This window comes from Oryzias latipes, chromosome 12 (assembly GCF_002234675.1).
Source record: "Oryzias latipes chromosome 12, ASM223467v1".
In the NCBI taxonomy this organism is placed as follows: domain Eukaryota; kingdom Metazoa; phylum Chordata; class Actinopteri; order Beloniformes; family Adrianichthyidae; genus Oryzias; species Oryzias latipes.
In genome coordinates this window covers 30301435-30326047 of record NC_019870.2, presented here as the reverse complement: position 1 = coordinate 30326047, position 24613 = coordinate 30301435, and the positions used below count along the sequence as shown (strand labels likewise).

Sequence of the window (24613 nt, the reverse complement as noted above, 5' to 3'; positions counted from 1 at the left end):
GGTGGCTACTTTGAAGAACCTACAATATGACATATTTTCAGTTGTTTCACATTTTTCTGTCATGTATTTAATTCCACATGTGTTAATTCACAGTTTTGATGCCTTCGGTGTGAATCTACAAATATAGTCATGAAAATAAAGAAAACTCTTTGAATGAGAAGGTGTGTCTAACGGGTCTTTCATTTTTCTTTCTTTGCTGATGCTGCCTTGAGGATGTATTAGAACATGCTCATCAGTTTTCATTGTGTGACAAAGTCTTATAGTTTTTATCTTATGCATTTATTTAATAAGTTACCAAACTAAGAAACTAAAGCTGTGACGGATCAAACCAAAAGAACCGTTTAGTCGCTGCGTTTTAACAGGCTGACTGTTGGAACTGAAACACGCCGCTCAAACGACCGGGTTCTGTGAACAAACTGGGCGGTTCTGAACGGTCCGTTTGGTCCAGGATTCTCCTGGTTTTATGCAGGCAGAGAAAAAAAACAAGTGTTTTCTAGAGTTTTATTAGGATAAAAGGTCAAACAGTTCAAGATGTCATTCAGTTCACCCAACGTGATCAGGTACACCAGTCCAGCTGCCCATTCATTCCTAACCAGCCAATCACATGGCAGCAACTCAACACATGTAGTCATGTATTCATGGTCCAGACGATCTGCTGCAGGTCAAACCAGCATCAGAATGAGAAAGAAAGGTGATTGAAGTGACTTTGAACGTGGTTGTTGGTTCCAGACGGGCTGGGATTTTCACCCACAACCATCTCTGGGGATTACAATTCACACAGACTCACCAACACTGGACCCTAGAAGATGGACAAACGCTGTCTGGTCTGATGAGTCTCCATTTCTGCTGCCACATTCAGATGGTAGGGTCAGAATTTGGCCTCAACATGAAAGCATGGATCCATCATGCCTTGTACCAACGGTTCAGGCTGGTGGTGGTGGAGTCATGGTGTGGGGGGTGTTCTCTTAGTACCAGTTGAGTATGGTTCCAACGCCACAGCCTACCTGAGTATTGCTGCTGACCATGTCCATCCCTTTCTGACCACAGTGGACCATCTTCTGCTGCTACTTCCAGCAGGAGAAGGCTCCATGTCAAAGAGCTGGAATCATCTCAGACTGGTCTCTAGAACATGACAATGAGTTCTCTGGACTCAAACGGCTCCACAGTCACAAACATTCGGCTGAGCTTCAAGTGTACAGGAGCGACACGGCCAGCACCAAAGAGTCAGGCCTTAAGGCTCATCCAAAGCGTTTTCTGTCCCGTTTGAGTGACTTTTGTTGCTAATGCTGCTCCGTCTGCATCAATTCATCAGCACACAAACTGGAACATTTAAAATAAAGATCTTGAATTCAAATTCACAAACAGACCATCAGAAACCTTCTAAACTGTCTTTATTGACTCCAGAATAAAGTTTCATTTCCTCTTCGACACGTTTGAAGATGTTTTCTTGATTAGTTCTAATGATTAGAAATGTTACTTTAGCAGCTTCATGTTTCAGCTTTAGCACCTTTCTCCATCAAACACACATACAAACAGTAGTTGGCTGATTGCACTTAAGGCAGAATTAGGTTTGACTGACAGTTTGTATCGTCCAATCAGTGTGTCAGAAACCTAGAACACATGGAAAGACCCCACAGTGACGTACTAGCAAAAGAGGGAGGACATTTCTGTTTTTCCTCGGCTTTTCTCTAATTGGAATATGTGGGGTTCAGATGCTTTAGGACCCCCCCCACCAAGTGGAGGCTTCCAGTGACCAGAACATGAATTTGGGCTGCTTCACGGAGGACGGCAGCTTTGGCCCTGATGTTGGGTTTGACGGCTAAGACTTGCTTGTTGGGGTCTGCCAGCACTGCATCTCTGCCCTGACTGATCCACTGCAGGGCACTGAGGATACAGGGGAACACCAGGGTGTGGGCCTGGTTGTCCGGGACCAGGCGCTCCTCAATGAGCAGCCCAGCCCCTCCTTGGTCCCCGCCGCGGTTATGGAGGTGCCAGCTCCTCGCGTTATCCATACAGCGGGTCAGCATGTTTTCCACAGACACGTTGAAGTTCTGCTGGTCTGAGAAGACACAGGACAGTTGGACGTTTGGGAGGATCGCTGACAACTTGGTCAGTTCAGAGTAAATCTACTTCAGAAAAAACAAAAAAAAGGTTCAATTTCCCCATAAAGTCCAAATCTCAGCCTGACTGAAATGATGCAGTTGGACCATAAGAAAGGTGTGGATAAACAAACTGAAGTTTTTAAATGATGATATGCAGACATTTAAGCTTTCTGGGAAAGGCAGTAGATGCAGCTGATGTGAAGATCTACCAAAGAGGGAACAGGTCTTACCGGCATTGCACGACACAATGGCTTCAGTGATGTTTGGGCAGAACACGGCAAAGTCAAAATGACAAGGCTGAGGGGAAGCACAGCGGCGTCCTGCATGAGAAGCCGGGCTGGAACATGTCTGAAGGCCTTGAACCCTCTCCACAGAGCTCCGTGGCTGACGTACTCACCACCAGCAGCTTGAGCATGGCGGCAGAGTCCCTGTCTCCCGTGGCGTTGAAGAGCAGCACTCTGGCCACAGGTCCACTGCAACACAAACACACGGGCCCTGCTTAAAGCCAAGTCCTGTCCCAGGCCCGTTTCAAGGTCCCGGTCCTCCTGATCCCAGCATGTTCTGGTTTTTGGGAATCTAACCTCCGACTCTGAAAGGAAATAACCGTGTAATCAAAGGACCTTCAGGCTGAAGCGGGACGTCTGTGTCATTTGTGTGAAAACGTTTCCCAAACCTGCTTTCTTCTCTATTTGCACGTTTGTTAAACCCAAATGTTTGACATTGTCAAAAACTACAAATATTAGTCAAAGATCACTGCAGAAACTGTCTGGATGTCCGACTGTAGCCTTTCCCCCTTTAACCAAACATACATGTAAAATGCAGAGACTCAGACCGTCGGTGACCGACAGATCCCACCGGTAGAACCGCTCCTCCGTGGGACGGGGTTTTGCACATTGGACATTTGAAGTTTCCACCGTGGTAAATGTTGGTTCCTGAAGATACTCCCGTACATCAGGTGTTTGAAATCACAGGTAAAACATGACGGTTGGGATATTTCATCACAGATGGTTTGTTCCTGACCGTCTACATTTAGTACCGCAGGAGAATCTGAGTTCTGTTGTGGAAGATGCTGTGAGACGGACAGCAGTGCTCGGTTGTGTAGCTCGTTTTCTTCTCACACGCCGACACTAAAACGCACCGTAGTTTTCTGGTCATCTTCAGTGGATGAACACGCACATAAACATCACCTGGTTGGAATGTTGCTGCATGCAGCTGTAAACTGTGAGTACGTCGCTGCTTTTCTGACTCTTTCTGACCGACTTCACATGAAAATAAGCTTCTTTCCCGCTTGGACCAGGCTTTCCAGCCGTTTCACAGCAGAATCATGACAGCAGTTCTTTCAAATTGATACTAACTTAATTTCCTCCTTCGTGTTCAGATCCAAGCGGTCCAGGAAAACCAGAAGGAAAGTGAACTTTAGAAACGCAGGGACTGAATGATGATGTAGAAGAGTCATGTTCACCTGGCATTCTTCTCATGCTGGGCTGCACTCCCTTTGAACCAGTCCACACAGGCCTGCATGCTGCGCACGGTGTGGGCGCCATCCAGAAAGTAGGTGACCTCTCCATTTTTCAGGGTCTGGTTCCTCCCCGGCCACTCGGTGTTTGCAAGTCCTGAGTTCAGAGACAAACTTGAGTGTCGTCAGCCGGTGATGTGGGTCAGAACCGCGGACGTCAAACCTCCTTGTAAGCCCTCTTGATGACTTTGGTTCCTCTGATCCTCTGAGGGAGGTGGAAGTGTGGAGGACTCACCCATCATCATCTCAGAGCTGGGCCTAAACGCGGTTGCTGGTTGGACTCTGGTGTTCTCGGGGTTGATTGCAGAAAGGCTTTGATCTACTGAAGACAGATGCAGCTGTTCAAAGTAAAAAAAAAAACAGAACCCGTCCCTCCAGGATGGAGACCCTAACCCTGTTTGACTAAAGACCCTAACCCCGTTTCACTAAAGACCCTAACCCTGTTTCACTAAAGACCCTAACCCTGTTTTACTAAAGACCCTAACCCTGTTTCACTTAAGACCCTAACCCCGTTTCACTAAAGACCCTAACCCTGTTTCACCAAAGACCCTAACCCTGTTTTACTGAAAACCCTAACCCTGTTTCACTAAAGACCCTAACCCTGTTTCACTAAAGACCCTAACCCCGTTTCACTAAAGACCCTAACCCTGTTTCACTAAAGACCCTAACCCTGTTTCACTTAAGACCCTAACCCCGTCTCACTAAAGACCCTAACCCTGTTTTACTGAAGACCCTAACCCTGTTTCACTAAAGACCCTAACCCCGTTTCACTAAAGACCCTAACCCCGTCTCACTAAAGACCCTAACCCTGTTTTACTGAAGACCCTAACCCCGTTTCACTAAAGACCCTAACCCTGTTTTACTGAAGACCCTAACCCTGTTTCACTAAAGACCCTAACCCCGTCTCACTAAAGACCCTAACCCTGTTTCACTAAAGACCCTAACCCTGTTTCACCAAAGACCCTAACCCTGTTTCACTGAAGACCCTAACCCTGTTTTACAGAAGACCCTAACCCTGTTTTACTGAAGACCCTAACCCCGTCTCACTAAAGACCCTAACCCCGTCTCACTAAAGACCCTAACCCCGTCTCACTAAAGACCCTAACCCTGTTTCACTAAAGACCCTAACCCTGTTTCACTAAAGACGCTAACCCCGTTTCACTAAAGACCCTAACCCTGTTTCACTAAAGACCCTAACCCTGTTTCACTAAAGACCCTAACCCCGTCTCACTAAAGACCCTAACCCCGTTTCACTAAAGACCCTAACCCCGTCTCACTAAAGACCCTAACACCGTTTTACTGAAGACCCTAACCCCGTCTCACTAAAGACCCTAACCCTGTTTCACCAAAGACCCTAACCCTGTTTTACTAAAGACCCTAACCCTGTTTCACTAAAGACCCTAACCCTGTTTCACCAAAGACCCTAACCCTGTTTTACTGAAGACCCTAACCCTGTTTCACTTAAGACCCTAACCCCGTTTCACTAAAGACCCTAACCCTGTTTCACCAAAGACCCTAACCCTGTTTTACTAAAGACCCTAACCCTGTTTCACTTAAGACCCTAACCCCGTCTCACTAAAGACCCTAACCCTTTTTTACTGAAGACCCTAACCCTGTTTCACTAAAGACCCTAACCCCGTTTCACTAAAGACCCTAACCCCGTCTCACTAAAGACCCTAACCCTGTTTTACTGAAGACCCTAACCCCGTTTCACTAAAGACCCTAACCCTGTTTTACTGAAGACCCTAACCCTGTTTCACTAAAGACCCTAACCCCGTCTCACTAAAGACCCTAACCCTGTTTCACTAAAGACCCTAACCCTGTTTCACCAAAGACCCTAACCCTGTTTCACTGAAGACCCTAACCCTGTTTTACTGAAGACCCTAACCCCGTCTCACTAAAGACCCTAACCCCGTCTCACTAAAGACCCTAACCCCGTCTCACTAAAGACCCTAACCCCGTCTCACTAAAGACCCTAACCCTGTTTCACTAAAGACCCTAACCCTGTTTCACTAAAGACGCTAACCCCGTTTCACTAAAGACCCTAACCCCGTCTCACTAAAGACCCTAACCCTGTTTCACTAAAGACCCTAACCCTGTTTCACTAAAGACCCTAACCCCGTTTGACTAAAGACCCTAACCCCGTTTCACTAAAGACCCTAACCCTGTTTCACTAAAGACCCTAACCCCGTCTCACTAAAGACCCTAACACCGTTTTACTGAAGACCCTAACCCCGTCTCACTAAAGACCCTAACCCTGTTTCACCAAAGACCCTAACCCTGTTTTACTAAAGACCCTAACCCTGTTTCACTAAAGACCCTAACCCTGTTTCACCAAAGACCCTAACCCTGTTTTACTGAAGACCCTAACCCTGTTTCACTTAAGACCCTAACCCCGTTTCACTAAAGACCCTAACCCTGTTTCACCAAAGACCCTAACCCTGTTTTACTAAAGACCCTAACCCCGTTTCACTAAAGACCCTAACCCTGTTTCACCAAAGACCCTAACCCTGTTTTACTAAAGACCCTAACCCTGTTTCACTAAAGACCCTAACCCTGTTTCACCAAAGACCCTAACCCTGTTTTACTGAAGACCCTAACCCTGTTTCACTTAAGACCCTAACCCTGTTTCACCAAAGACCCTAACCCTGTTTTACTAAAGACCCTAACCCCGTTTCACTAAAGACCCTAACCCCGTTTCACTAAAGACCCTAACCCCGTTTCACTAAAGACCCTAACCCTGTTTCACCAAAGACCCTAACCCTGTTTTACTAAAGACCCTAACCCTGTTTCACTAAAGACCCTAACCCCGTTCACTAAAGACCCTAACCCTGTTTACTAAGACCCTAACCCTGTTTCACTAAAGACCCTAACCCCGTTTCACTAAAGACCCTAACCCTGTTTTACTGAAGACCCTAACCCCGTTTCACTAAAGACCCTAACCCTGTTTTACTGAAGACCCTAACCCTGTTTCACTAAAGACCCTAACCCCGTCTCACTAAAGACCCTAACCCTGTTTCACTAAAGACCCTAACCCTGTTTCACCAAAGACCCTAACCCTGTTTCACTGAAGACCCTAACCCTGTTTTACTGAAGACCCTAACCCTGTTTTACTGAAGACCCTAACCCCGTCTCACTAAAGACCCTAACCCCGTCTCACTAAAGACCCTAAGCCCGTCTCACTAAAGACCCTAACCCTGTTTCACTAAAGACCCTAACCCTGTTTCACTAAAGACGCTAACCCCGTTTCACTAAAGACCCTAACCCTGTTTCACTAAAGACCCTAACCCTGTTTCACTAAAGACCCTAACCCCGTCTCACTAAAGACCCTAACCCCGTTTCACTAAAGACCCTAACCCCGTCTCACTAAAGACCCTAACCCCGTTTCACTAAAGACCCTAACCCCGTCTCACTAAAGACCCTAACACCGTTTTACTGAAGACCCTAACCCCGTCTCACTAAAGACCCTAACCCTGTTTCACCAAAGACCCTAACCCTGTTTTACTAAAGACCCTAACCCTGTTTCACTAAAGACCCTAACCCTGTTTCACCAAAGACCCTAACCCTGTTTTACTGAAGACCCTAACCCTGTTTCACTTAAGACCCTAACCCCGTTTCACTAAAGACCCTAACCCTGTTTCACCAAAGACCCTAACCCTGTTTTACTAAAGACCCTAACCCTGTTTCACTTAAGACCCTAACCCCGTCTCACTAAAGACCCTAACCCTGTTTTACTGAAGACCCTAACCCTGTTTCACTAAAGACCCTAACCCCGTTTCACTAAAGACCCTAACCCCGTCTCACTAAAGACCCTAACCCTGTTTTACTGAAGACCCTAACCCCGTTTCACTAAAGACCCTAACCCTGTTTTACTGAAGACCCTAACCCTGTTTCACTAAAGACCCTAACCCCGTCTCACTAAAGACCCTAACCCCGTCTCACTAAAGACCCTAACCCTGTTTCACTAAAGACCCTAACCCTGTTTCACTAAAGACCCTAACCCTGTTTCACCAAAGACCCTAACCCTGTTTCACTGAAGACCCTAACCCTGTTTTACTGAAGACCCTAACCCCGTCTCACTAAAGACCCTAACCCCGTCTCACTAAAGACCCTAACCCCGTCTCACTAAAGACCCTAACCCCGTCTCACTAAAGACCCTAACCCTGTTTCACTAAAGACCCTAACCCTGTTTCACTAAAGACCCTAACCCTGTTTCACCAAAGACCCTAACCCTGTTTCACTGAAGACCCTAACCCTGTTTTACTGAAGACCCTAACCCCGTCTCACTAAAGACCCTAACCCCGTCTCACTAAAGACCCTAACCCCGTCTCACTAAAGACCCTAACCCCGTCTCACTAAAGACCCTAACCCTGTTTCACTAAAGACGCTAACCCCGTTTCACTAAAGACCCTAACCCCGTCTCACTAAAGACCCTAACCCTGTTTCACTAAAGACCCTAACCCTGTTTCACTAAAGACCCTAACCCCGTCTCACTAAAGACCCTAACCCCGTTTCACTAAAGACCCTAACCCTGTTTCACTAAAGACCCTAACCCCGTCTCACTAAAGACCCTAACACCGTTTTACTGAAGACCCTAACCCTGTCTCACTAAAGACCCTAACCCTGTTTCACCAAAGACCCTAACCCTGTTTTACTAAAGACCCTAACCCTGTTTCACTAAAGACCCTAACCCTGTTTCACCAAAGACCCTAACCCTGTTTCACTAAAGACCCTAACCCTGTTTCACCAAAGACCCTAACCCTGTTTTACTAAAGACCCTAACCCTGTTTCACTAAAGACCCTAACCCTGTTTCACCAAAGACCCTAACCCTGTTTTACTGAAGACCCTAACCCTGTTTCACTTAAGACCCTAACCCCGTTTCACTAAAGACCCTAACCCCGTCTCACTAAAGACCCTAACCCTGTTTTACTGAAGACCCTAACCCTGTTTCACTGAAGACCCTAACCCTGTTTCACTAAAGACCCTAACCCTGTTTCACTAAAGACCCTAACCCCGTCTCACTAAAGACCCTAACCCTGTTTCACCAAAGACCCTAACCCCGTTTCACTAAAGACCCTAACCCTGTTTTACTAAAGACCCCTAACCCTGTTTCACCAAAGACCCTAACCCTGTTTCACTAAAGACCCTAACCCCGTTTGACTAAAGACCCTAACCCCGTTTCACCAAAGACCCTAACCCTGTTTCACTAAAGACCCTAACCCCGTTTGACTAAAGACCCTAACCCCGTTTCACTAAAGACCCTAACCCCGTTTCACTAAAGACCCTAACCCTGTTTGACTAAAGACCCTAACCCCGTTTGACTAAAGACCCTAACCCCGTTTCACTAAAGACCCTAACCCTGTTTCACTAAAGACCCTAACCCCGTTTGACTAAAGACCCTAACCCCGTCTCACTAAAGACCCTAACACCGTTTCACTAAAGACCCTAACCCTGTTTCACTAAAGACCCTAACCCCGTTTCACTAAAGACCCTAAGACCGTTTTACTGAAGAGCCTAACCCCGTTTGACTAAAGACCCTAACCCCGTTTCACTAAAGACCCTAACCCCGTTTGACTAAAGACCCTAACCCCGTTTCACTAAAGACCCTAACCCCGTTTGACTAAAGACCCTAACCCCGTTTGACTAAAGACCCTAACCCCGTTTCACTAAAGACCCTAACCCCGTTTGACTAAAGACCCTAACCCCGTTTCATTAAAGACCCTAACCCCGTTTCACTAAAGACCCTAACCCCGTTTCACTAAAGACCCTAACCCCGTCTCACTAAAGACCCTAACCCCGTTTCACTAAAGACCCTAACCCTGTTTCACCAAAGACCCTAACCCTGTTTCACTAAAGACCCTAACCCTGTTTCACTAAAGACCCTAACCCCGTTTCACTAAAGACCCTAACCCCGTTTGACTAAAGACCCTAACCCCGTTTCACTAAAGACCCTAACCCCGTTTCACTAAAGACCCTAACCCCGTCTCACTAAAGACCTTAACCCTGTTTCACTAAAGACCCTAACCCTTCGGCTTTGTCGTCAGCATCCATGCAGGGAGAAGCGATGCTGCCTGTGGTTAGTTGGTGTTAGTATTTGACAGACAGACAGCAGGTAATGCAGGAAAACAGCTGCACTTTATGAGATGATAAATAAATAATCCATCATTTAGAAAAAAAATCAGAATGTTTTTTATCTATTTCTTCAGACTAAAAGCATTAAATATATTGGTGCTGCTGTGTTAATGTTTCAAATTTAATATTATTTATTGATTGAATTATTTTTCTCAGCATCAAAATGATTCTAGTTTAAATAAAGACTGACAGATTTTTTATTATTTTCAGGCACTTTAAGCTTCTTTTCTGTTTTACACTAAAACAGGGTTTTAAAGGTAATATTTGTTGAAAGTGGATTTTTTTAATGTTAAAAGATACAATTTTAGGTTTACTTACACAAATTTATAGATACTAACCTAATATATTGTCACCGCGGCGAGAGTGTGTGTGTGTGTGTGTGTGTGTGTGGGGGGGGTAATGGGGGGTAGGTGGCGCGCGAAACATTTTCTTTTTCCTGGAGGGGGGGGGGCTGGCAAAAAATAATTGAGAAGCACTGGTTTAACCAATCAGACTTTACATTTTTCCATGATCAGGACTCTGTTCTCAACAAAAACCACAGCAGAGATCACGGCGAGCACTTTAGACAGTAACAACCCAGGTGATCAACAGGTAAACAGTTATGTTGTTCATGTTGGAGCACAAACTAAAGTCTGTGAGCGATCAGAACCTTTCCTCCGCCAAAACGACACAGAGAAAAGTCAAAGTCTGTTTAAAGCCTGCAGGCTTAAAGAAATCCAGTGTTTGGGTTCTTAAGATGAAACCTGAGCTCATCTAATGTCGCCGGACAGAAAGACAAGTGCTCTAAAAGCCACATGGAGTCATTTGATAGAGGACATCAGGATCGGTAATGAAGATGTTTGGCTGGTCAGACTTGTTAGTTTGGGCAAAACGCAGCGGTTGGAGTTTGTTTCTGGAAAAACGCAGATGCGATCAAACACTGGGAACTCCTGGAGGGACGGCTCCCATCACCTTCATGTTCATCAGCAGCATGTCTGCCATGTGATGAACACAGCTTTAACAGGTCTTCAACAACAGGACAGCATCCTTTGGTCTAACCGTGTGAGCAAAATACTGATAAGAAACAACATGGCCGTCTTTGGCCCATCCTGCTGGACTTACCAGGTGAACATCTTCGTTTCAGCCAGCTGTTACTTAACTGGAGGGCCAGGGACGCATTCCAGCGTTGGTGCTTTCCTGCCAAGCCCAGATGCAGAGCTGTGCCATCTGTTTGGTACTCATCCAAATTTGGACACACCCACAAAGGACACTGCAAAAAGGCCTTTCCTGCATTACTGAGACATTGAACCACTTTGCCAGAGTCATGTGACTGAAACTGACTTGGATCTCTTTGGCCCGATCCCTGAGCACAGCCATGGCGCCCTCTGGCTGGCTGACGGTAAAGGCAGGAACGCCAGGCTGAAAGGACATTCACACCATTAATATTCATTAAGCTCATTTTCAGATCTGTTTTTTCTTGAGGCACAAATGGAAAATGATCAGACAAAAACTAAATTGAGAAGCAGAGACGTTGTCATTGGAGTAGAAACTCAAACATGGTGGGTTAGCCTCCCGCTAACATATGTTTGTTAATGTTAAGCTGTCCTGCTGCAGAATACATCTGCAGTCATGACCACATCCTTTTTCAGCACACTCAACCCAAGTCATTCTATGACTCCAACTATTTAAGCAGGAACTGGTTACCCCCCCCCTATTTCATCAGGCCTGCTGCCCCAATGGAGCCTCTAGTCCAGAATCTCAGTCTCTCTATGAAAACGATGGCTCCCTCTCCAGTCTACATTTCAGATCATTAGATCTGAACAACAGCACCAGTTCTCATGAGGAATCAGGGGAATTGCTTGAATTCTCTTTTTCTAGCATTTTGACCTCACAGATCCGTCTGCCTGAGTTGTGTGGATACATTACCTGTGTGTTTGTGTGTACATGCGATACTGCAGGTTTCTAATATGCAGTGATTGGGAGTTTCAGAGCTTGCAGAGTAATTTGCATGCTATGCTTTTCATTGCATCTTGTTGTTGTGTGACTACCATGGTGTATGATCCCTAAGGCTAGAGTCTGGATGTTCTTTACGTGTTCATGGTCTCCCATTTTCCCTTTTTAGCCAGCGAGTTTCCACTTTGGAGCTGCTGATGATTGGAAGGCTCATTCCACGCGTCATTAGTGTTGGTGCTGCTAAACCTCAAACTTTATTAGCTTTTGCAGACATATGATGGTTCATAAGGAGCTCCTTATTGGAACAAACGCTGTCCTCAGGTCATCTGAAGCATGTGGATGCTGCTGAGCTCCAGACTTACCTTAAAGATGCCTCCTTTCTGCCAGGCAATCTTTTCAATCGTGTCTCCAAGAATCTGAGTGTGGTCTATTCCCAAGGAGGCAACGCCACAGACCCAGGGCTTTCTGTTCACAGAGATGTTCTTATTACAATTTGGAGAAGCACAGAACCTAACGGTCAAATGGTGAGGAAGACAGAACAGTGAACTATAGGCTTAATATAATGTCAAACATGTACTTAATGTGGTCTCTGAGACATACACACCCCTCACTACTTATCCTCTGTAACACCAGCTGAAATGAAAAGAAGGACTGAATCCCTGAGACTTTACACAGTTTGGGGGATCATGGGAGTTGGTCCATCCAATCTCCATGTGCTGTGTGGATCTGCAGAAGTGTTCAGTCACATCCCTGCAGACATCAGTGTGAGGTGTTCTGGGAACATGGGGTCAGAGGCCCACTACTGGGGGCTGTTTGGTCTGTAAACCAGAACAGGAGGTTGATTCACTCTGCCTCAGCCAGTCAAACGTGTTTCTGGTGCAGGTTGAACTCCGGCAGGGATGCCTTTTGGCGCTGCTTCTTTCCATGATTTTCTAGGCCCAGCCAGGACCCAGGGGGTGTCCGCTTTGGGAACTACAGGATTTGCTGCTTTTTCCAGATGATGATTGGTTGCCTTCAGTGTGCACTGAACCAGTTTGGAGTCAGGTGTGAAGCAGCTGGATGGAGAATTAGCACCTGTAAGTTGGAGACCACAGTTCTTGACAAGAACCTCTCCGATAAATGTGAACAGCTCCTGCCCCAAAGGGGAGGAGTTTAAGTATTTTGTTCACGAGTGAGGAAAGGATGGCAGACTGACAGGTGGACAGGTGTAGCAGCTGCAGTCAGGTGGTGGCTGTAATGATCGAAAGAAGCAGCTTAGCCAAAAGGTAAAGCTCTGGATGTCCCAGTCAGTCGGTGTTCCTATCCTAATCTATGGTCACAAACTATGGGTCGTGACTAAAAGGACGATCCTCCTACTGCAAGCCCCTGGAAAAAGGGTTCTGCCTTAGGAGATGAGGTGTGAGGAGTTTGGTCACATGGGAGGAGCTGGTAGAACAGCCACTGCTCCTTCATCCTGAGAGATGGAGGCTGAGGTGGCTCGAGCGTCCCTATCAGATACCTCCTTCAGGCTTTTCCCACTGGGAGGAGCCTCTGGATGAAGTTTGTCTGGGCATCTCTGCCTAACATGCTGGCTGTGTAACCCGACAGAACCAGCAGAGAACGATGAAGGGATGGATGCAGTTATCAAAAAATGCTGATGTCTGCATGAGTTTTTCTTTATTCTAGGTTAGTCTGTTATTCTGGTCCTTGAGGAGAACCTTACCGTATTATGTTGGTGCAGTCATACGCTCCACCAATCCCAACTTCAATCACAGCCACATCAACCTGAACAAAGGCAACACCAAAAACTATAAAACAGCTTCCATAGCCTCAATCTAAACGTTTATCCAAATCAAGACGATGGCTCAAACTTATGCTAAACCTGAGTCTGCCTTAAGCCGCGTTCACACCAAATGCCATTCATGTGCCAAATTCGCGTCGGCCGCCCCTCTTTCGCTGTCCCAAAATGCCTTCATAGCTCGACGCCCAGCCGCATGTGGGAGGAGCTACTGCCAGGTGATTTTAGCCCGATCGCCACATGGAGCGGCGTCTGTGAGCATTTCTTTCACAATGCACAAAAGACCCTCCGTGTCTGGGTTCATGACGTCATTCAGAGGTTTTCCCGGTACGGAGAGCTCCAGTCCCGGTGTGAGAGCTGCTTCTGAATGACGGCTGCTTCTGCTGTGTTTCAGTCCAGCCCCATGGGCCCTGCTACAGACTGAGTGTACCCGCCTTCGCCCAACAGTAGCCGGGACGGGAACCAGCAACCCTGCTCCCCAAGGGAAACAGCAGGCCAAGGGAGGGAAGCTCTGGAGGACAAACGTCGGATCCATCCGCCATATTGGAGGCGTATTCTACCCGCTGTTCGGGTCACTGAAAACGTCACACATCCAAAGTTGAGTCCTTGATTGGTTGATGTTGCGGCGTCATCGCCAAAGCCCAAATATCGGAACTTCGGCCAAGCTGCAACGCCCAAATCGCACAACCCCGATCACGTCTGCACCATCGTCCCAACATCGAAACTTGCGTGAATGGCGTTGAGTGTAATCGCAGCACAAAGCCTTGAAAACTTGTCTAGTATCCCATCATTGAAAAGGCAGACTAACTGAAAACAGTAAAATGATGCAGGCTTTTGGTTACCTTTTCCTGGAGAAAGACGTGGAAGGCCAAGATGGTGAGAAAGCGAAAGTATGCCGGCATTGTTCCACCAGAGGCTGGCTAAGCAGAGGAAATAGGCGCAGTAAGTCAATGTTCCATTCACAGAGGAACATCTCACACCGCCTGAATTTAGGACTGACATATCTTTGTCCTCACATCTCTATTGCAAAACATTCCATCTAGTGTTTTATTGCCATTTTTGCTACAGGATTGTAAGAGGTAGCCAAATGTCCCATCGGATGTGAAAGACCCGACTCCTTCTGTCCCATTCAAACCAGGTTCAGGTGGAGAAAAAGCTGATTAAAAAAAAAGGTCTTCTGGATTTGGTTTGATGAAAATCTTTAACTTCTAAGATAAAGTAGCACCAACCTGAGAAAATGAGAGATATTCAAGGTTGACCAACAGGAGAGAGACTTCAAACTGACCAATGACAGACCAGTTTTAAACAAGGAGAGTAATAACAGCGAAGCCTATAGACAGTTTGGGGCCCTGAACACGGCCTAACTGCTGGACCTTGGTGGTTCTTTGGGAGAAAGCCCACCTGAGCTACCAGGTGTTGTAAGTTTCTGCTACCAAATGGGGGCACATTCCAGTGTTTCCATGGTCCCGTCCCAAGTCTGGGTAAACACAGAGGGATGGGATGGACAGGCCATCTGCTGGAAAACTGAAGCTAAGTCAAATCCATGGATCATGGGGTGATCCACTATGCAAACCTCTGGAGGGAGCAGTCCAGGTTTCCCTTGGACAATGATGAGGACACTTGACAAAAACCAAAACTTTTTTAGAAAATACACTCTGTTGGCCTAAGAACCAGATATATTAATCTAATCTGACACTTGTGGAATCATTTATGTAATGTAAGTCATTTATGAAAGTTGCAGCTTTCCTGCCATAACTATGTTTTAAATCTTATCAGTCCATCTGAGGAGTTTAGATTTTTTCTGTAGTGTCAACGGCTTATAAAGGGCATCCTTCATTTGGAGGGAAACGGAGGAAAGGAGCCTCGTCCTCACAGCGTGGTCAGTGTTGTCACATGACGGTCAGCCTAATCCTGTCAAGTCTCACTTTGGACTGAAATCATGCGACAACAATTAAGAACAGGACCTCAGCTCTGTTAGATTAGACAAAGCAAAATAAACACAAATCTCACAAAATCGTTTTTAAGGCGTCACCAGGCTGTGTTTGATGGCCGTGCCAGTCAATCTCATGACAGCAACAATCATGTGGTGGGAACATTCTGAAAGAATCATTCAATAATCATGGAATGCTTCAACTGACTGAGAATAATTCAACTCGTTGACGGTTTGTATTTTACGGGCGGCCGTGGTGCAGTGGTAGGGCGGTCGGTAGGGTGGTCCAATCGTAAGATTGCGGGTTCAATTAGCGCCATCTTACGATTGTGATTCCTGACTTGCCCGCCCATGTGTCGAAGTGTCCTTGGGCAAGACACTGAAACCCACCTTGGTGGTGGAAGGTTGGCGCCAGTGTTCGGCAGCGGAGCCGCCACCAGCGTGTGAATGTGTGGATGGGTCAGTGACTGTAAAGCTTTGGGGCTTCAAGGAAGGTAGAAAAGCGCTATGCAAGTATCCACCATCTCCCATTTCAATTTAAAAACCTTCAAAGACGCGATGTGTGCTGTTATGCCATCTACCTTAGATTCTTCAAGGCGTCCATAGATCTGCCAGAAGTATTTGGTGAAGATATCTTTTCCAATGGGCTGCCCATTAATTCGGATCCTCTCCCTGACTTGTACCAAATGGGGGGAACTGCAAACAAGAGGAAGTTGATAAGTTTGATCCAAGACATTTCTGCAGAGCATAATAATCTACACTGGTACAGGGAGCAGTGCTGCATGACAGAAAACAAATGTACCGTAATTTCCGGACTACAAGCCGCTACTTTTTTCCTGTGCTCACAGCCCTGCGGCTTATTCTGTGACGCGGCTAATTTATGGATTTAATTGGCGGCCGCCGTGTACGTACATTCGGGCTTGGTGAATGGTTTTGTATGCGCCATCCACCACCAAGCACAAGTCATTTTTTTCAACACACCTCTAAGCAGCCAAACAGCATGGACCTCACTTCAGGTCTTAGACACTTCAGTCATGGTTCAACAAAAAGAAACACGCATGCCCGGCCGCATCCCAGAATCCTTTGGTGCCATTAGACCCAACGTGCACGTGATCGCCGCTACAATATGATAAAGCTTTCAAGTTAAAAGCAATCGTTAAAAGCAGCGTGAAAAAATCCCCCATCAGTAAATGGAAATGCCGGTCAGCTACGTGACGGAGAGAACAGCGCATGCTCAGAAGTGTATTTACCTCTGAGTCATAGTGACTCGGCTGGCTGCACGTAAATATGTGTGAATAACATCAGCCTTTATTTTGTCGGGACACGACTGGAAACACAAATCCATTTGGTCGTTTTTACGGTTTCTGACTGAGCGGAATTTTGCATTGAAAAGCTCACAGCCGCCGTGTGAGCTTTTCGGATAGGAAGGGGAGACAAGGAGCCCGCTTGGCGAGCGCGGAGCGCAGAGGCGTCTGGGGAGCAACAAGTGTTTGCTGTGAAAGGAAGCTTCTGACGAACGCGCCGCGCTGAGTGGAAGGAGAGCTGTTCCTTTTCACCCCTCCATCCACTGCTGCTCCTTGCTCATTCTTAAACACGAACAACAGTGTGGCGAGCCGGGCGTTGGCCCCGCCTTTAGCCCCTAAGACTCATGGGAAATGGGGGATCGCGGATGTAAATTTCCTCATCATAACTGAGGGATGTAATGTTGATTATATGGTTACTGTTTGTAATTTTATGTGTGATACCTAGATTGTCAATAAGTAAAAAAAAAAATCAAATAAAAAAACCCATAACTGAGGAACTTGTGAACAGAATAGAGGTCCATGCTGTTTCAGATGTGGGTGTAATTAGATACATGAGCTTGAGACAAGGCCAGTACCTGCCCACAGTGTCGTAATGAGCCATGCACACTCTGGTAGTCAGGACGCGCTTTGTCGAGGCAGCGGCTTGTATACTGATGCGGCTTGTGTATGTACAAAAATATTCAAGCACGTTAAAATAGGTGGGTGCGGCTTGTAATTGGGTGCGCTTTATAACCCGGAATTTACGGTAGTTATTTTGGCTCATGAGGCCATAAAAAGAGATTTGTTATAATAAATAATAAAAATAACAATGGATTGGATTTATCTGCGCTTTTCAAGACACCCAAAGCGCTTACATTGTGTCCATTATTCATTCACTCCTCATTCATACTTGGTGATATAAGCTACGGTTGTAGCCACAGCTGCCCTGGGGCAGACTGACAGAGGCGTGGCTGCCAGTTCCCGCCTGTTAGGACGACAAATGCTGCAACGACTGATGTTCACTGTGTGTAAAAATAAATGAAAGACAAAATAATGACCCAAAAGAATAAATAGCTAAACACATAGATAAACTTTAAAACAAGTAAATAAAAAAGTGGCAAAAATTCCCTAAAAAAGAAAAATAAGACAAAAGGAAAAAAATAAACCAAATATAAAATTAAAAGTAAATAAAATTGACACAAAGTACGTAATACATAAAAATTTGCAAGAAAATAAAAGACAAAAAAGAGATGGTTAAACAGACAGACAAGCCTAAAATAAATGAAAGAAACCAAAAACACACAAAGAATTAAAAAAGACTAGCCAGAGTCCCATTTTTGCCCGTCCCAAGCCGGGGTAAATGTCAGAAATGTCACCCGACATAAAACCTTGAAGACAGATCAAATGGATCACAGGAGACCATTGTTATAGCATAGTTAGCATAGTTTTTATGCATTTTAGGGGCGTGGCAGGATTTGAAACCCCAACTTCTCAATACACCCTAACTTCCCCCCCATCTGGGGCTGGCTAGATCTGGCCCTGGCGTGATAAATGAGCCAATCACAGACAAGAGGGTTCATGTTGATGGGTCTGGATCAGGGGTTACTAACTAGCGGACCGCGTTCCGGATCCAGACCCAGACAAGGATTCGAACTTGACCCCAAACTGTTGCGATGGGCGCCTTTACTTTAAAGGTGCAGCTCCAACACGTTCTCACTCCCAACTCGCCATATAGGGGCGTGTTTTCGGGGGGCCCCTGGCGTGACTCTTTGACGTTTTGGTTGGTAAATGCCGTCTACTTGTATGTCCACCTTCCTCGCAGGCTTTACAGTCACAGTCCCATTCACACACTGACGGCAGCTCTGCTGCTGAACACTGGCGCCAACCTCCCAGCATCCTCCACAACAGAACACAAACACTCCTCTAGATCCATCTATTGTAACGATAACATCTGTCCAACACAAGAGGCCTTCAGCTCTGATCTGTTTGCTGGACAAGTAAAAAAAAAAAGCTTCAGTTATTCGTATAGAAAAACAGGTTGAATGGTTCAAAGATTTACCTGTAAAATCCTGTTCGCAAGCCGTAACTTCTCAAAATCTTCTCTGTAAATGCACACGTTGAACCCTGAAAGACAGGAGCAGGTACTCTGCTTATGTAGCTTTTAAATAAAAGAAACCAAGCATAAGTCAGGAGAAACCTCCATTCTTTTCAAAACGGTAAAAACAGGAAGCGGTTCTACCGTGTAGGGCAAGTTATCACTGGAAAAACACCAGATCAGTGCTAATCAATACACAAGTTCATAACAACTTGATTCACGATCCAATTGGACGTGAAATTGATCTATTTATTGAATTGGCATTCAGAGACGATCTTATTTGGGTTTGCAAAACCATTTTTTAAGATAGAAAAATAATAACGGCAGAACTTTATAAATAAACGCTTCATCCTTCCGTTAAAAATGAGGTGAAAGCAGCTTTTTGCCTGAAAGAACCCCACAGTAGGCACTCTAAAAGGCATATTGATTAGTAGATCTAATGAGTTGATATTGATATTCCAAGTAAAGGGCGATCTGTCAATAGTTTGAAATTCAGCCTGGATTTTAGTGCTAATAGCTGGTTGAACAGATCGCTGTGTTACTCTGCGTTGGAAATGGGGCCTTCAGCTTTGCAGCCAACGTTCCTGTTCTCCAACTTTCCCTAAATAGTTCAGAAAACCTCGTGCAGCCAAAACGATTTGCAGACTGTTACATGTGAGCCAATATGCTGTCCCTAGGGATCAATAAAGTTTTTATCAATGCGAGTGTCAAAGTCCTCAGTGTGAACAGAATGAGATCACTGAGATCCACCGTGGTCGGACGCTCCCGTCAAACGGATGGTTTTCTGAATGTTCAACAGTGAAAGCAGCTGGAAACAGGATTCATCACCAAGCCACAGCCCCCGGGGGGGGGGGACCAGCCAGCGCCCCGGGGGGCCACCTTTCTGCAGTCAATAAACCCATGCTTGCTTGTTGTTTTGGCGGAAAAAAATGCCTTTTTATGAAGTAATAAATGAAAGTTTTGTCCTGGTTTAGTGCACAGGTATCAAACTCAAGGGCCTGCAGGCCAGGAATCTCCATGTGTTCCTTCCAACCTGCCACGGTAGCTTCCTGTAAAACCCAGATGAACCAGGCAAACAGCAGCAGATGGGGCAAAGCCAGCAGGACCTGGGGGTCCGACACCCCTGCACCAGTGCGTCCTGTACACTCCAGTCTGGTGTCACTGGTGAAGCTCTGAGAGAGCCAACCTTTTTTCAACGCACGGCAAAACTCTGGATTCATATTCAACCAACATATTTGCAGTTTCTTTTCAGACCCCTGAAGCTGTTGATGGTATCTGACACAGTGTGAGTCTGTATTTACCTCCGTTTCTGCACAGCATGCCCTGTTTTTAAGTGTTTTTAAGCTTGATTTGAGATCTATCTGGCTTTCTCATGAATAACAGCCCTCTGTTTTTCAGCTCCAGCGGGGTTAGAGTGCTGTAGGTCTTATCTGTGCATGTCTGAAAGGTCAGAGTTCATATGGATTTGCTCTTCAAAGTCCCTCTAACATGTGGCCTTTAAAACTAACTCACCTTGCCTTTTGTTCCGGTGACATGAATAATATTAAGACGATTCAGCTCTTCTACCTTCAAAACAAAGAAATAAGTCATCAACCACAAAGACACCAATCCCTGTGCACAGCCTCGTAACCATTTCCCAGAATCCATCGGCCACGTCGCTTTCATGGACTTACGGTGAGGCCGGCTCGCTCCAGAAAGCCTTGCATAGCCTGCAGTTGCTGCTGAGGGTGGTTTCTTTCTTGCCGTACCTGCTGCAGGGCACTGGCATTGGTCTGCAGAGTGTTCAAGGTGCAAATTGCATCCTGGGTAAAAAGAAAAAATAGCGGTTCAGATGTATGTTGCTGCTGCTGGTAACGTTAAACAGACTGACATCGTTTGGAAGCGACTCGTTTTAAAAAGCTTCCCAACAACAGAGCCCTGGAAGAACTGCAGTTTTCTGCACCTTGGACAAAGAGATCCATGTGTGACCATTGAAGTCCGCCACGCTCCTGCAAGCCAACCACAGCCTCCACCTCCTCAACCCACAAGAACCTCTGCCAGGTAGAGCAGGTCATCCATTCTCCAAAAACCACGTGCTTTTTTATGGTTTTGCATTTCCTCCCCAAGTTATTGATGTCTTTTATCTGATGATCAACATTTACACCGTCTCTCTAGACGCAAACATGACTTCAGACAACATATCAAGTATCTGGTGAAGCATTTGTGTTTCAGGAAGTAAAGCATCACTAGCAGGAATCGGTAAGAGTTTACAGAGTCCACTGTAGATGTGGATCTCATCTTGATCAAGTCAAACCTCCACAGGACTGTTGGCCCCACTTTCAAACCGTAATGACTTCATTAGTGATTTTATTTCATTACTGGTTGTGTGGTTATGGTTTCCACGTTTGGTTTCATCACTTTCGATGCCCTCCTTGAATCACCACCATGTTTGGGAGCTTGGTGGCCCTAGAGCAGGGGTGTCAAACTCATTTTGGTTCAGGGGCCACATTCAGCCCGTCTGATCTCAAGTGGGCCGGACCAGTAACGTAAAAGCAAAATAACTGCTATGTTTTCGTTTTTTACTCAGTTGGAAAAAATGCCTCAACCAACATAGTAGCCTAATAACTTGCAGCCAATGGATCTCAAATAAATTAAATTTCACTTAAAAAAAGTTGGTCTATTCCATTTTTTTACAGACTGAAAATTTGACATCTGACACTGAAGCAATCCCGATAATAAACTTTCAGCATTGTGAAAAAAAACCTCCTCATCCACTTCACTTTTTGACAACATTTTGGTCATCAGGGTGTCACTACTGATCATCCTTTTAGCAATATAACAGTGGTGAGGCTCATAAGGAACCAAAGTGCACCTTACCCAGGTGCAGAGCTGGTAGGTTTCGCTTTTGTCACATGCAGAGATATGCTGTTTCACCTGTTATATTTTTCCTTTGCTCCCCCTAGCGGCGGAATTGTGCATTTCGGTTCTTTCTTTGAAAAATCATAACTCGCCACAGAAATGGACAAGAAACTTGCTTTCTTTTTTAAACATTTTAATTTTTACTCTTCATGTGTGGGCCGGACTTATCCACCTGGCGGGCCGGATACGGCCCGCAGGCCGTATGTTTGACACCCCTGCCCTAGAGGCTTTCTGGGGGAAATCCCCCGAGTAGGGTCTTCCATGGCAAAGGGGGAGGGGCTGGACAACATGGAGAGCAAACAGCCCTTATGGGAACAACAAGGTCAGCCATGTTTCCTGGACTGACCCTTCCAGGCTCCCATCCTGGACCGAGTTGGACAGGTTGCTCAATACCCTTAACCAGAAAGGACAGCAGGTTCTTTTACCGTTGTAGTGACGGCTGAAGCATTTCTACTATCTGTTCTTCTGCATCTTTCCTTTCTCATCAAATGACGACAAACACATTATGTTCTCTTTACTCCCTTCATCAGGTGATCATCAGGCTCATATCAATGGTTTTAACGGAAACAGTTGTTTTATTTGATCTTGAAAAGCATAAAATCCAGTTTGTTATGATTATTTACAGAATTAGTGGACAGAGTCAGAATGGGATTCTGTTGATCGCTTTAAAACCCACAGATAGAAAATGATACTATAAATTCAGGAATATTTGGCTTTGGAGTTAACAGTTTCTGGCTTTACGTAAAATCCCTCATGACCTTCACGGAGGAGCTTCGTTTGACCTTCTCTGAACATTTACATGCACGTTTCAGAGCTCCTTAAAAGTCTTTGAGCCGCACGGTTGTGGTGAAATGGAAACGAAGGCCTTGTGAACATCATGAGACGGTTTTCCAGCTGTGACTGACGCTCGAGCATAACCGCTGGTTGAGAAGCTACATTTATGTGAAATGCCAATCACTGTGCCAGACAGGCTGAACTACAAATGCCGGCTTTGAAACGGTCAAACAGCAATGATGTAGAGTGTTGAGAAAACCAATGTTCATATTTGGTTCAGTTCATTGTTTGTGATTCCAAAGATCAAAGGTTTCCTGGAGTTTCTCAGCAGGTTTGCAAACACTGCAGGGGGGTTTTGGCCCCTTCCTCCTCACAGATCTCCTCTAGATCAGTCAGATTTCTGGGCTGTCGCTTAGAAACACAGAGTTTGATTTTCCTCCAAAGGCTTTCTATTGGGCTGAGGTTTGGAGACAGAGCCCCTCCTTGGTTCTCCTGGCTGTGAGCTTTGGGTCGTTGTCATGTTGGAAGACGCAGCCACGCCCCATCTGCAATGCTCTGAGGGGGGAGGTTGTTCCCCAGAATCTCCCCATGCATGGCCCCAGTCCTCCTTTACTATACAGTGCAGTCGTCCTGCTCTATGTGCAGACAAACACCCCATAGCATGATGCTACCACCCCCATGCATGGCCCCAGTCCTCCTCTCCTATACAGTGCAGTCGTCCAGCTCTATGTGCAGACAAACACCCCATAGCATGATGCTACCACCCCCATGCATGGCCCCAGTCCTCCTCTCCTATACAGTGCAGTCGTCCTGCTCTATGTGCAGACAAACACCCCATAGCATGATGCTACCACCCCCATGCATGACCCCAGTCCTCCTCTCCTATACAGTGCAGTCGTCCAGCTCTATGTGCAGACAAACACCCCATAGCATGATGCTACCACCCCCATGCATGACCCCAGTCCTCCTCTCCTATACAGTGCAGTCGTCCTGCTCTATGTGCAGACAAACACCCCATAGCATGATGCTACCACCCCCATGCATGGCCCCAGTCCTCCTTAACTATACAGTGCAGTCGTCCTGCTCTATGTGCAGACAAACACCCCATAGCATGATGCTACCACCCCCATGCATGGCCCCAGTCCTCCTTTACTATACAGTGCAGTCGTCCTGCTCTATGTGCAGACAAACACCCCATAGCATGATGCTACCACCCCCATGCATGGCCCCAGTCCTCCTTTACTATACAGTGCAGTCGTCCAGCTCTATGTGCAGACAAACACCCCATAGCATGATGCTACCACCCCCATGCATGGCCCCAGTCATACTTAATCAAACTTATGAACATCAAAGACAGAGAGAAGGCGAGATGAGACACAACGCATGTGAAAACATTTGTGTTGCAAACGCACAAATATTGTTTGAGAGTAAAAAAAAAAGTTTTTGAAAGCAAAAAGTTTTTAAAAAGTAAATATCTACTATTTTAATTTGCTACTTAGAAAGTTTTGTTTGCAAAGTGTTGGCATAAGTCTGACGTCACCCATTTCCTACAGACAGTGTTCAGAGATGGACTGTTCCATGTGGGATCAGGGGGAGAGCGCTGGAACGGTGAGTTTGAACAGGGTTCCCTTTGCTCAGGGACGGTGTCAGTGAACTGAGGTGCACGCGCCACGCTCCCAGAGAGAGGAGAGACCATGGTGAACAATCCCGCCCTGCTGTTCAGCAAACGGCGCGTGGACGCTCCGCGCTGTCAGCCATGCCTCCGTCCACGCCGCGAGCGCGCAGCAGCTGCTGGTTCCAAACTTCCCCAACTTCCGCAGCTGTCTCGCTAACGAGCTAGCTAAGGCAGCCGGGAAGCACGCGCCGCTTACCTGGTACTCCATCCCGGGTAACTGCGGGGCCGTTTTGGTGCTTCGGTGTCTGAACGCCGAACCCGCCAGCCTGCACACCGAATCCCGCTCCCGGAGCAAAGCGGAAAAGCGGGAGCTTTGCTGGAACGTGACTGAAAAATACAGCATCCTACTACGCCATAGTACGACGGTGACGTCACAGGATGTTGTGCCCAAATATAGGAGGTTGGCTTCATGTACGTCATGATGATAATACAAATAATACAAGAACTAATAAACAAAAAATTATTTGTTTCACAAATTAAAAAAAAATAATAATTTAG

The 24613-nt window shown here is 46.1% G+C and overlaps 1 protein-coding gene across 3 annotated transcripts; it reads right to left on the bottom strand.

The window, feature by feature from the left end:
* Positions 1-494: 494 nt before the first annotated feature.
* fpgs (folylpolyglutamate synthase) lies at positions 495-24593 on the bottom strand. Of its 3 annotated transcripts, none has more exons than XM_011473235.3 (15): positions 24312-24593; positions 20442-20570; positions 20281-20334; positions 18733-18797; positions 15972-16086; positions 14303-14380; positions 13386-13447; positions 12046-12148; positions 11072-11149; positions 10853-11000; positions 3854-3940; positions 3565-3715; positions 2500-2575; positions 2333-2422; positions 495-2059 (listed from the first exon to the last, which is right to left on the bottom strand). In XM_011473235.3, exons 1-15 carry the CDS (start codon positions 24456-24458, stop codon positions 2021-2023), a joined length of 1422 nt encoding a protein of 473 aa, XP_011471537.1. In that variant the 5' UTR covers positions 24459-24593; the 3' UTR covers positions 495-2020. The 3 variants fall into 3 exon arrangements, with proteins under 3 accessions (XP_011471537.1, XP_011471536.1, XP_011471535.1); XM_011473234.3 differs by having other exon boundaries at positions 2333-2399; positions 3854-3937; positions 24312-24572; XM_011473233.3 differs by having other exon boundaries at positions 2333-2399; positions 24312-24570.
* Between the last annotated feature and the right edge of the window lie 20 nt (positions 24594-24613).